Genomic DNA, 14,272 nt, shown 5'->3' on the forward strand with positions numbered 1-14,272 from the left:
AAGGCAAGGGAATTGTACAGTTCTCATACTAAAGTCAAAGATAAAATCACTGTAGTAACTCTCAAAGAAAATATCAATAATAAAACCTGATGAGTTCAAAAAGACATTTAGGCTACATTATTTATTGTTAATCCATGTTGATTTATGTTTGGAAGTGAGCTACTCCAGCTGCCTTGCATCGATTATATGACATATTTTGGAGGAAGGCAGGAAATTTACAATAAATGTATGTTATAGACAGATTCAGAAGTAAAGGTGGATTAAGAGAAAAAGAAATGAGAACTTGAATTAAAAGTGAAGTTATGCAGTAAGTGAAAAGTGAAAAGCAGAGACTCAGATGGGGAAAAGAGAGATATGGAAGGCAGGGGGGAGGGGGGGGGGGGGGCAAGATGGAAACAAAAAGAGAGATTAAATCTGAGAAGTTTGTGGGAGGCAAGGCTACATTGGAGAGAAAGTTCCCTTCCCCAAAGATCAGTGAAACTATTACTGGATGGGAGGACAGAATTGGCCCGTGTGGTGTAAAGGTTCTGGTTCCTTGATTCATGTAATTGAGCACACTCAGCAACTGGGTTCTATACATATCCTGGTGTAGAATGTTCTTCTGTTCACTCGTGAGCTCAGCCAGTTTAGTAGAGTTCATTCCTATAATAAAAACCATGCAGTGAAATGCGATATTTTGTAAACAACATGTTTGGTATCACGTATATTCTAAAATTTACTGAAGTGGGGCTGGAAATGTCAGTAGTGGGTCCATGGGGCAGGTTTTTCAGGATGAACAATTGCAGCAGAAGGAACCATGAAGTACCGACAATGGTCTAGAAATGTCATATGGTTCAATAAGGATGTTACAGAGGGCAATGATTGGTGTGGGAAGAATATCAGGGAGGAATAATCCCTTTTCAGGGCTTGCTTAAAGAAAGTCATTACCTTAATGGAGTAATGTATTTATGCATTCAAAGTGTGGGAAGTACTGAGTAAGACGAATTGGGGGGGGGGGGGGGGGAGATGAGTATTTTTGAGGTTTTTTTTGAAGTGGTAGCTATTTTAGATAGAGGCTGAGAGGAGGATAAATTCCATGGGTAATTAAAATCTAATGATTGTGCGGTCTCCCTGTAGCACACACAGAACTTCAGTTTGAAGACGACGGAACTGAAACGGAAAATTACAAAACTACATCACAATCACACTAATTGGGAGGATGGAAGGAAGGTCATTGCTTACAATTCCATAAAATTTAAGACCACTACATATGGCAAGCTAGTTAAGTTGGAACGGCTTATGGTAGTTAGTACGATCTTAATAGAACTATATTATGAGTAACTTACAGAACTTACCAGATTTGGAAAGAAATAAGACATGATAGCTACACAGGAATTGGAATCCCATTCCTCCTGAATCCTTTTGCAGTGTCTCAACTTCTGCATTAATTCACTGTGTGAAAAAACAAGTAGCTATGACCAGGAACAAGTAACTGACAAATTTTGACAGTAATATTGATAAATTTATACCAGAAAAAACCAGTGACACAGTATTGTGCACATGTATTACAACACCAAAACAATTATTTTGAAGAACATGTATGTGAAACAGGGCACTGTTAAATACAAACATCTCAAGAATACAGCACTTGCAAGTTAACACAGTTTTCTCCTATTTACAAAGAAACAAACCAGTACTGTAAAGCACTGAAATTACTTCAGATACAGTCAACATTCTGACAAAATGGAAAATGGCTACACGCACACACACACACACACACACACACACACACACACACACACACACACCAGTCTATATTTTATATACAATCAAAACTTCAAATAGAGTACATGCAACAAATGTAGACTTTAGAGCTATGACACAAGTACAAATATACAAATCATATTAAAAGAACAAATACAACATCTGCAAAGTAAATGTTTACACTGAAATGATGAGGTCCTTACAACTCACAATTGCATTACTAATTTACTCTAAAATATTCTTGAGTCTGTAATTGTACAATATGCTGAGGGAGACCGACATTAGAATATACATTCTACAATTCATTTAGCATTTACAAGAAAAGGGCTGCTCCAGTAACCAGTCTCTTTGCAGCCATTTGGACTATACTGGTAGTTCTCCTTGAGTGTGGTCTCATTGGTGAGATTCATCCCAAATACGGCAGTCAGAGTCAAATCAGAACTGCAGGACTTCAACTCACTGAAGACTTAAATTTCAATATGTCTCTTTGACACTGCTAAAGGCTTCGTTCAAATAACTGGACACTGAGACGAAACAAATCACTGTCAGAATTTGTCTGTGATGATTCCACACTTGTCTCTTTCACTGGTAAATTGCACAGCTGACGCCTGAAATCAAAACCATCATTTCTGTTATATCTTAACAGCAATAAAATTGATCTATAGCTAATAGCACACATTTGCAAAGTAAAATGTTATTATGAAATATTTGCTGTAAAGGAAATATTTATACAGCACAACTCATATAATTTTTCTGTATGACAAAAGGCATTTCTTATAAATGTTTAGAATAAATTGTAAAGCAAATTTTTTAATGAAGGAGGAAACAAGTATTTCTCCATTAACAAAACGAGTGTACAGCTAAGTATACAATTTTCAACTTAAGTTTCAGTATCATCCTTGTAGGATAGGAGGAAGTAGTTGACAAAGGAATTCTGAGGGTAAGAAATAAATAAAAACTGATATCAATGTGGACTTAAAAGATAGGTATATGCAACACTGGAATGAAGAGATATTCACTACCTTTGCTATTGTAAGCATCCTTTCCCAAAAAATATTCCATCCAAAGAGCAGAATACAGCTGATCTTATATTCTCCTTTCATTGTTAACAATCTATTTACAAGAGATGGACTAAACTTCAATACTGACATACCTGACAGCAAGATCCCTGCGAGCAGAGAGAGCTCTTCTGTATGGACCACAACTAGCAAATAATGCCTTCCTTCTTGCTGCTCTGTCACGCAATGCTACGTGTATTCCTGCCACAGGATGTAGGAACAATGGTTCCTTTGTGGTTTCTTCAGCTGGAGGACACTCTTGGTTATCTCCGACTGGTTTGTTTTCTTTATCTGTTGACAATAAAATTGGACTTTTTCATAAAATTTATTCTTTCTTTTATTTAGTATCAGTTATTTCCTTTAGCTGTTGCCTAAAAAGCTGTTCATTGTTCATGTGCAACAAGAAACAGTGAAGTAAGAAAACAAAGTTGTCCTCAGAAATATCACTATTTAATGTATGTATTGCTACATCTTTTGCTTAATGGGTAATGAAATATGAAGTTACCATCTAATGACACTGAGATAGTTGCACCAAGACTCAGAAATGCCCCCCCCCCCCCCCCCCCTCAAAAAAAGTCCTTCAATCCTATGCCCTTTAGGAGTTGGAAGAAAGGATGGGATATATGGATAGTAGACCAGTATTGGAGGTCAGGGTTCACAGATCAAAGATGGAGAGTTTGTGCCTCTGATAGTAAAGTTTAGAATTTAGTCTGACAATCTATGCTCATTTTGGGGGCCACAAATAAGTTCAGTGTATGAACAAGTATGAGCTAGTCAGTAGAGGCTTTGCTAAAACATGTGACTGGGTTAAAGTTATGGCTTTATCAGCTACATACGAGTATGAACTGAAAACTTCCTTGTGCTTATGGGATTAACTGGCAGTTATTAATTATGTACCACTGGCTTGAGGTAGACACATTTTGCCCTACATTTTAATTGTATCGGAATGCTCGTGAAAATTACATATAAAGGATTATTGTCTTCTGAAATTTTGTGAACCTAGGAGGCAACTGTCAGATGATGACATTCAATTTATGGCTATAGAATTCAAAGACCTGTTAATATTAAGGGGTAAGGTAAGTCTCAATTTCCAAATACCACCGTTAAGTCAATATACTGGAACACGTAATGTGAAAAATTGACAGATTAGGATCAATTTACGGCCATTATAAACACCACTATAGGCTCAACTAACTGATGACTGAACTGGTACTCACTAAAGCACAATTTAGTCTCCTCGAAAGTAATGAAAGGGACAATCGTAGTGGAGTCCCCGCTTGCCCTATAAGAGTGGCCTACACTGGAATTAATACTGGCCAGTGGATGAGCACGATGTAACCATAAGATTTAGTGTAACCATACGATTTAGCACTGCTGGTTGGGAGTGTGTGGCCAGAAATTTAAAATGAGTAAGTAGATGCTAATACTAAGATGTGGATAAAGTTCAAAGAGTACCACATAAAAAGAAAATTTCTCTTTACAGGCAGCATCTCGACCAAAAGAATTTTTATTTAGAGACCATTTTGACCAAAATTTTTAAATTCAAGTGTTGATAAGTTTCAAAATATACTCAGAAGTTTGTCACGCTTTCGATCGAATTCCCAACTAGAGCCTCAATAGTTGTGGTGGAATCCTAAGAAACTTTCACCCTTCGCGAATTTCTGAAGTGGGTGAGAACGGTTTCGCCAGACCTCTTACTGCACCCCTCACCCCAACTGTCTCTCCGAGGCATAGTTCTATTATTAGTGACTGAGCAGATTTCTATTAAGTGATGATCCCACAAATAATGTGCCAGAAGGTACCTGTACTTCTACATACCGGACACTGGAGTACCCGTACAATGAAGACCCTGTCCTCCTGACATGTCTATTGATCAGCAATAGGAAGGAAGACACACTGAGTACCGTATTTTACCGACTCTAAGACACACTAAGACAGACGAATGGAAAAACTAGTAGAAGCCAACCTCGGGGAAGATCAGTTTGGATTCCGTAGAAACACTGGAACACGTGAGGCAATACTGACCTTACGACTTATCTTAGAAGAAAGATTAAGGAAAGGCAAACCTACGTTTCTAGCATTTGTAGACTTAGAGAAAGCTTTTGACAATGTTGACTGGAATACTCTCTTTCTAATTCTAAAGGTGGCAGGGGTAAAATACAGGGAGCGAAAGGCTATTTACAATTTGTACAGAAACCAGATGGCAGTTATAAGAGTCGAGGGACATGAAAGGGAAGCAGTGGTTGGGAAGGGAGTAAGACAGGGTTGTAGCCTCTCCCCGATGTTGTTCAATCTGTATATTGAGCAAGCAGTAAAGGAAACAAAAGAAAAATTAGGAGTAGGTATTAAAATTCATGGAGAAGAAATAAAAACTTTGAGGTTCGCCGATGACATTGTAATTCTGTCAGAGACAGCAAAGGACTTGGAAGAGCAGTTGAATGGAATGGACAGTGTCTTGAAAGGAGGATATAAGATGAACATCAACAAAAGCAAAACAAGGATAATGGAATGTAGTCTAATTAAGTCGGGTGATGCCGAGGGATTTAGATTAGGAAATGAGGCACTTAAAGTAGTAAAGGAGTTTTGCTATTTGGGGAGCAAAATAACTGATGATGGTCGAAGTAGAGAGGATATAAAATGTAGGCTGGCAATGGCAAGGAAAGCGTTTCTGAAGAAGAGAAATTTGTTAACATCCAGTATTGATTTAAGTGTCAGGAAGTCATTTCTGAAAGTATTCGTATGGAGTGTAGCCATGTATGGCAGTGAAACATGGACGGTAAATAGTTTGGACAAGAAGAGAATAGAAGCTTTCGAAATGTGGTGCTACAGAAGAATGCTGAAGATTAGATGGGTAGATCACATAACTAATGAGGAAGTATTGAATAGGATTGGGGAGAAGAGAAGTTTGTGGCACAACTTGACCAGAAGAAGGGATCGGTTGGTAGGACATGTTTTGAGGCATCAAGGGATCACCAATTTAGTATTGGAGGGCAGCGTGGAGGGTAAAAATCGTAGAGGGAGACCAAGAGATGAATACACTAAGCAGATTCAGAAGGATGTAGGTTGCAGTAGGTACTGGGAGATGAAAAAGCTTGCACAGGATAGAGTAGCATGGAGAGCTGCATCAAACCAGTCTCAGGACTGAAGACCACAACAACAACAACAACAAGACACACTTTTTCCTTCAAAGAACTGCCTACAAAATTCAGGTGCATCTTATACTCAAAATTAATATAGAAGTGTCCAAAGTTTGATTTAAAATTCCTGTCAGTCTTAAAAATGGCCATATATTCGATGCCGTGGGAAACCTATCTCTATCTGGCAACACTGGATTCGACTGGCAGCGCCTGTGCGTTGATGCGAAGATCACGAGTTGCAGGGATTCGCGAGCTTTATAACGTCGGTCCCCTTCCGCCCCACCGTCATGAACCCAGAAAACTCTCTAGCCTGTGATGCTTCACAGCAGTCTTTGGTGCCAGTGAACCTGAATTGAAATGATTTGTGTTATCGGTAACAGTACAATATTTTTGTTAGTTTAATAGTTTCACAATGAGGGGAAAAAGATAGGTATTCGTACGATGCAGGACATAAACCGAACATAACAGCATACGCAAAACACGGAAACAGAGCAGCGCAGTGACACTTCGGCCCTCCACCGACAGAAAAAACCGTCTGTGATTGGTGGGCTAGTAAAGAAGAATTGAAAAAAATGAGGAAGACTAAATGTGCAGATAGGGGACTGAATGCAAAATGGCCAAAGATAGAAGATGACAGTTTGAAATTGATTCATGGCACTGGAATTAATACAAAAATGATTCAAATACACACTCGTAAGCTACTGCTAGAGTGGACCTTAACAGATTTTAAGGGTGGAGTTGGTCGGTGCTACAGAATTATGAAGTGTTATGGACTCAGTATGCGAACCAAAATGCCGCAAGAGTATGAAGACAAAATATTATATTTCCATCACTTTATCATTCAACACTGAAAGAAAACCAGTGTGGAACTAAGCCAAGTTTCGAATTTGGATGGAACTCCTCTGTCATTTGATGTGCTAAGTGACAGAACTGTTGCCATGAAAGGTGCTAAAACTGTAACTATAAAAAAAGTGGACATGAAAAAATGCACTACATTTTTGTCCTTTCATGTTGTGCTGATGGTAATACACTTAATCCAATGATCATTCCAAACATAAAACAATGCCAAAACCTTCTGAAATGCCGCCAGGTGGTGGTGTTCACATACGTGACAAGGGTTGGATGCACAAGGTTCATATGAAATTACGGATTAACAAGAGTTTGGGAGAGAAAGAAAGGTGCTTTATTGAAGAAGAGTTCTCTTCTTTTGCTAGATCAGTTTAGTAGTCATTTAAAAACATTTGTGCAAGAGAAAGTGAGACATGGAAATACAGAGTTTGCTGTTATTCTGGGAGGACTCACTTCACAATTGCAAACTCGTGGCTTCTCGATAAATAAATTATTTAAAATGCATATAAGAGAGGAACAGAACAAATGGATGATGGAAGAAACATGAATTGAATCCGAAGAGAGCTTTAAAACGACCTACAATCAAACAAGTGAGTCAGTGGATCGAACAGTAGTGTTCTAGAATGAGGGAAAACATTATTGTTAAATCTTTCACGAAGTGCAGCGTAAGTAATGCTCTTGATGCCAGTGAAGACCATCTTATATACGAAGAGAACAATGATAACAAATGAAGAAGAAGAAGAAGAAATTTCAGAAGTTAAGATAACAATTTTTAGGGATTTTAAAGGTCAGTTCAATTTTATAAACTAAGGTCCTTTTTTTTTTTTTCTTTTAGTCTGGCTTTGCAATCTAATAATACTGCTTCAAAATTAAGGTGTGTCGTATAGTCTATAAAATACATGTTGTCCATATGAGATTGAACTGCATTCATCACACTTCACAATGGATTTAGTTCACACATCAAGATGCGCTCTGGTTATTTTTCATGTTACTCGACACACTAAAGTTTTGGACTGGACATAGCTATGATTTTGGACTTGTGTAAATTGGTTTTGTATTTGTACCTGTCATATATTTACTTTATTTGCAGGGCTTGAGAAACAGTGCGTGCTTACATTTGATTGGAATATTTGGTTGAAGAGGGAAACAGGAGATGGTCCATAAGTGTAGGTGTTGAGGAGTGCAATAGTGCTTGCCTAGGAAAAGACCAATGGCATATAATTATGACGTGTGTTAAATCTGCAGGAAACAACAATGAAGCATGGAAAGAGCTGTGGGATTTATGAGGCAATGACAGCTGAAGAGAATGGATAATTTACTAAATAAATTTACTAAATTAAATTTCATTTGATGAATAAATGAATGCAAAAAGACTATACATTCCAAATAAATAAGTTAATGGTAGTAATTAATGCCATGTGGTAATCAGGAATGTGTATGTTACAGAATAAATAGTATTCGAATAAAAACAATCTGTTACAACAGAAGATATTCAGGTATGATACTAAAATTGAAAAACTGAAATAATTATAGTAAAGCTGAATAGATTGTTGTACAGAGTAGAGATTTCTGTAGTAGTTATGTTAGTTATATACTCCAAGGTTGTAATTATTTGGTAACTTTTATAAAATTCATATCAGGAATGCCAGTATTTTCTTACTGATCATTGAATACGAGGTTCAAGATTGAAATAAGGAGGCAAAGAAAGAAAATATCATTTAAGATACAATTTAAGCATGAAGTTCTTAGTTCATATACCTGGAAGGACAGCAAAAAAAATAAAAGCAATACATCATAGTTTGATTTTGAAGCTCTGTCCTTGCAGAAGCAAACAATTGGTTTTTGGTAACTTGCAAGTGAAGTTCAGTCAAGGACATAGCCAAAGGCGGAGAGAGAGTTCAGAGGCGCACGCACGCATCATGACCTAGTTGCCATGTAGTGAAATTGGAAGATATTTGATTTTAAATCATACAATGAAAAAAGGATACACACTGTCAATAGCCAAAAAGGCAATTGATACATTTAAGTTATCCATATATCAACAGCACTATCTGTCAATCAGTTCAGTCCTCACATGCAGTTGAAATCAAGGTAAAGTGCTACCATTTACTGCTTTTGTTGTGTGTGCTGTTGTGATAGTTTCTAATTTACAGGTATGTTTGTAACAAGAAAGAGTAGGAAAACCAATTCTAATTTGTCTACTAACGTTAGGTTACGTTACAAATATGCACGCACTACCACAACAGCCTAACTACCTATCTATAGCAGATTATGTTAGCACTGGAGTCATTGTTTGGAGACTGGTAGAACTTTTGGGGTGGAATATTTCAGTATTTCACAAGGTAGCAGAGCAATTAACATAATTACAAGTAACATTAAATTAATAACATTGCATAAAAATACACTTGCATTTGCTGTGTCACCCAAAAATTGTGTTGACCAATGAAAATATCACCCAAGTGGTGATGATTGCATTTCTTTAAAAATGTGTGTGGGATGTGTGGGGTAAGCTATGAATCACAAGCAGTCTGGTAATGATGTACCAGTTGTAAAGGACTGTATTGTCTGTTCATTTCATTTCAATAAAATAGAAGAGTTTACTTACTAAATAAAATAGTTCTGACTTCATTTAAATTAACTATTCCTGAGAATTCTAAAAATGTAGAGTATTTTTTTCACACCAAAATCCACGTAGAAAAAGCAGGCCGGAAGAAGAAATTCAGATGCATGATAAACCCTAAAAATCTCAACACCTAGAATTAAAGGTGTTTCTGAACACTGTGACATACAGATGATTATCCGTGTGAATTGATTTACCATACTGACAACTATAAACTGTCTGATTAAATGACAGCGAAAGTAAAGAGTTTTCTCATTTCAGTAGCGTGAGTGAATGGAGCTTCACTCACCACCTGCAAGTATGAAATGAGGACAATGGCCTACAGTAGTCTGGATTTTATCAGCGAAAAACACACAAACACACACACACACACACACACACACACACACACACACACACACACACACACACACACACACACCTCACTAGCAGTTCACTCTCAAAGTCACCAATGACCTTTTTAGAGGACTAACTCAACATTTGTCTGAAATGACTTAGAGCAGTGATGCATGTGGCCAGCCATTTATCTGATGGTTGGCTACCCCTCGCTGTTTGTTGTGTCCACCTGCTTAGCTGAGTGAGAACATGTTCGCTTACTATGTAGTGGGCCTGGGATCGATTCCCGGCCGGGTCGGAGATTTTCTTCACTTTTGGAATAGGTGTTGTGTTGTCATCGTCGCCATCATCATCACTACCACCAACATGCAAGTTGCACAAATTGGCGTCACCTGAAATAAGACTTGCAACCCAGTGGCCAAACTTCCTCGGATGGGGATTCCTGGCCAACAATGCCATATGATCATTTTATTTTTTTACTGTTTTTTTTTAATTAATTTTTTATCATTGTTCATTCTCTCCTGGAAAACAGAGGGTAGGTCCTTGTGCACACTACTAAATGGCAATTTCAGCAGGATAATATTTATGAAATTATTTATATAAGCTATTCATTTTTATTTATTTCTATGCGACTCTCCCACACTCGCCAGTGAGGGGTTTGTGGCCTGCAGCAATAGTAAGTCTGTACACCCCTGACTTAGAGAATATTGCTAAAAATCTGAATCAGGATGATATTCACATACATGAGTCTGCTTTGTCAGTCACTATTTATTTACTTTCTGTTTTCATTTTTCGTTTATATTTCATTATTCCTGCTGTTTTCCTTTCCATATTTTTTCTTCCTCCATTATTTACTCTGCCTTACTTTTATTGCCTTTGTAGTCTTTCTGGCACTCCTATCACCAGCCACTTGTTCCTATCCTGACTGGTCGGGTGTATGCTCTGCCACTTAATGATTAGTTTCATGGCTCTAGGTGCCTTTTTCATTTCATTCTCGTCTTTTTACCAGAATTCATAACAGAATTCTCTGGGTACCTTTTCTAAGTAATTCTCAGGCTACAACATCCCTTCTTCTCTTCACTCAAAGACTCTTAAGTTGGAGGGGGGGGGGGGGGGGGGGGAGGCCTGCCGCTTCTGAAAATTTGTGTTCTGTGGTCTACCATTCTATAAAGAAACCAGTTCTTGCAAACAAAGTGACAAAATCTTCCACTGGTCCTCCCTCTGCTGTGCTACATAACCAAGTCAGTGGGTTCACACAATTCATAGTTCATGCTGGAGATAAGACTCTGTGTGTGATATAGATTTTTCTGATAAAATAGCTTTGACCAGAACCAGCACTATTCTTCTTCTTCTTCTTCTTCATCTTACACTGACAATGACAGTAAACAATAAACCTCTTCACATTATAATTAGCAGACTGGGTAACTTACTGTCACCTTTGCTATCCTGTTCCAATTGTTCAGTAAGTTCCGCAACAGCTTCAGCACCTCCAAGATAACGCTCAGAAACACCAATCCTGGATAGAATGCACTTTGCTTCCCAACGGCGACGTGCTGAACCTCGTACAGATTCTGTTCTAGGCCTTGATTCCGCAACCAAACTTGCCCAATCTACACCCAAAGCGTCCCCAATGCCTGAGAGAAACATATTAAGAATTAGTGGTTGAAGTTGCATTATAGCATTTAATTAAAGAAATTTAATTATATTATTATGTATATAAATTAAATTAATTACTTACATTACTTTAATTAAAGGTATTTTTACAATCTAAAACTACTTCGTGTAAGTTAACTCTATGCAGACGTAGTGAGAAGATGACCACTCATCAAAAATTAATTATGTAATGTTCTTTACAGAATTCTTAGTATCAAATGGCAAATGTGATATCTCACAGTAAAAATAAATTGATGTAAGCAATAAAATGAACAAACATGTCAAGTCTTTTAAATTTTCTTATATTATAACAACTACTTTAGCTATCAATTGAATATAACATTCCATTAATGTCACATTTCATGCTAAAATACTTGTTTTATGTATTTGAAACTGGAAATAATGATAACTTTTAAAAAATCAAAACATGTTTCAACTCTGAATTAGCAAACATCCGTCTTCACAACAATGTTTTTAAATACTTTCAACCAGTTACAACTCATCCAAGCAATCTAAGAATTTTAAGACTTATAGCTTTGGTGTCTTCATTAATCAGCACTATCGGGCACTGATTTTAGTTTTTTCATCTACATGGAACTCGTAAATGATAGTGAGTAGCAATTAAACTCATGCTATTCTTGCCTTGTGCCACTCCTCCCACCAAACTCAAATTACCAACTCCTCTTTCAGTGCATTTGTATTTCCTACTTTTTATATTTCTCTACTTATCTACCTTATAGCACCAGTCCTTTGCAGGTCTAGACACATGAACTGGGTTCTCCACTCACAATTACTTTGTCTGCATCACTCAGCTATGATATAATTAACTTCTTCTTTTTGTGTAACATTACATGTCACATTGCCTGCAAAGTCTTTGAGGAACAATTTTGAGAGCTGAACAGAATTCAGTATCTTCTGTCTTTCCATCCATTGCTCATCTTTGCTTCTTATGGCTACAGTAAAAACCTCAAATTAAGCCAATTTTGAACAATTCCCATATCCATAAAAATTATAAAAATGCATGCATATATGTATATTCTCATCTCCACCTAAACCACTGAACTGATTTCAACAAAACTTGATACACATATCACCTACTGTCTGGAAAGAACTGCTAGGGGGGTAGGGGTAAGAACCACCTACTTATCAAAGGCGTGGGGGTGGGGATGACAATGAAATGTAGTCCATGACACGCAAATTCACCGACTTTATTCATCCGGTATGTGAGTATGAGAGCACTTAGTGACTTGCAACAAACTTTATAAACAATTTCTAATCTTTACAAAACCTTTTTTCACTGACAACTCCCACAGAATCACGAAAGGAAGAAAGTTTATAGCTTACTACATTTTCGCTGTTCATGCAGTAAAATTGCCGCATTAGGCATGACATTTTAATTTATTACTTCTCAACTACTAGCTGTACACATAATATATTTTGCATATGGTATTCACATATAGGACTGAATGTACCTACACAATTACGCCATCGTGTGACACACAGCTCAGGAGATAAGGAATCATGAACATTGACCTGCACGAAAATGAAACTGCAGGGTGAAATTTGTTAGAGATACAAGTGAACTGTGTGTATAAAAGTCTGTGAAATACATGTGATGTGCGTACAGAGCAAAGCCATGAGTAAAAAGCCCCTCCTAAGCCCCTGGAAACATTTCAACCACACTTGGCACATATATTACTTACTACTTGGGAAGAAAGATGATGAAACTTACCAAACAAAAGCGCTGGCAGGTCGATAGACACACAAACAAACACAAACATACACACAAAATTCTAGCTTTCGCAACCAATGGTTGCCTCGTCAGGAAAGAGGGAAGGAGAAGGAAAGACAAAAGGATATGGGTTTTAAGGGAGAGGGTAAGGAGTCATTCCAATCCCGGGAGCGGAAAGACTTACCTTAGGGGGAAAAAAGGACAGGTATACACTCGCACACACACACATATCCATCCACACGTGTGTGTATGTGTGTATGTGTGGATGGATATGTGTGTGTGTGCAAGTGTATACCTGTCCTTTTTTCCCCCTAAGGTAAGTCTTTCCGCTCCCGGGACTGGAATGACTCCTTACCCTCTCCCTTAAAACCCATATCCTTTTGTCTTTCCTTCTCCTTCCCTCTTTCCTGACGAGGCAACCATTGGTTGCGAAAGCTAGAATTTTGTGTGTATGTTTGTGTTTGTTTGTGTGTCTATCGACCTGCCAGCGCTTTTGTTTGGTAAGTTTCATCATCTTTCTTTTTAGATATATTTTTCCCACGTGGAATGTTTCCCTCTATTATATTACTACTTGGGAAGACATACTGTAAGGGTAAGAAACAGCAACCTTGTATTGAGGTAGGAGAACTAAAGTGGAGAGAGAAAAGGGAATCCTTTTCATGATATTGAAAACACACAAAAGCATTCACCCCCCCCCCCCCCCCCCCCCCCCCACACACACACCTGTAGAGCTATAATTTGCAAGCTGATTAAACGGAGCCAATACTGTAGTCTGCAGCTTGACTGGTGTAAAGGATTGTGTCGGGTGGAGAGGATGAATAGGGAAAGGACGTGGGGAGCAGGAGGGACACTTGGTCGGATAGCGGCTGATGGCTGGGAGACAGAGGCAGCAAGTGAGGAGTTGGGAATGTGGGGGAAGGGGGGAGGGGGGGGGGGATGGGGGACGGAGGCAGCAGGTGCACGAAATAGCAATGCTGCACAGACATCAGCAATAGCAAGTTCCTGCAGTGCACAATAGCATGGAGGAGTGGACTGGGAGGGAGAGACTGAACAGAGGAAGGGGAGACTTTGGGGGAGAGGGGGTGTAGGTGGAGGATGGGGGAGTTTGGGCCCTCAGGCAGTGGTGGAGGGGGCTGTGGGCCAG

At 38.3% G+C, this 14,272-nt stretch overlaps 1 protein-coding gene across 7 annotated transcripts in view; it reads right to left on the reverse strand.

Annotated features, from left to right (window-relative positions):
• Positions 1-1,479: 1,479 nt before the first annotated feature.
• The window catches only part of LOC126457331 (zinc finger CCCH domain-containing protein 13-like), a 243,890-nt gene continuing 231,097 nt past the window's right edge, over positions 1,480-14,272 (reverse strand). For 6 of the 7 annotated variants that reach the window (XM_050093536.1, XM_050093537.1, XM_050093535.1 and 3 more), the window contains 3 exons: positions 11,174-11,377; positions 2,897-3,092; positions 1,480-2,351 (listed from right to left, as the gene is read on the reverse strand). In XM_050093536.1, coding sequence (XP_049949493.1) covers positions 2,240-2,351; positions 2,897-3,092; positions 11,174-11,377 — 512 coding nt within the window. In that variant the 3' untranslated portion in view covers positions 1,480-2,239. The remainder of the gene's footprint in view (positions 2,352-2,896; positions 3,093-11,173; positions 11,378-14,272) is intronic. The other variant, XM_050093532.1, reaches the window with a different exon arrangement.

The sequence above is a fragment of the Schistocerca serialis genome, chromosome 2 (genome assembly GCF_023864345.2).
Source record: "Schistocerca serialis cubense isolate TAMUIC-IGC-003099 chromosome 2, iqSchSeri2.2, whole genome shotgun sequence".
NCBI classification, from domain to species: Eukaryota; Metazoa; Arthropoda; class Insecta; order Orthoptera; family Acrididae; genus Schistocerca; species Schistocerca serialis.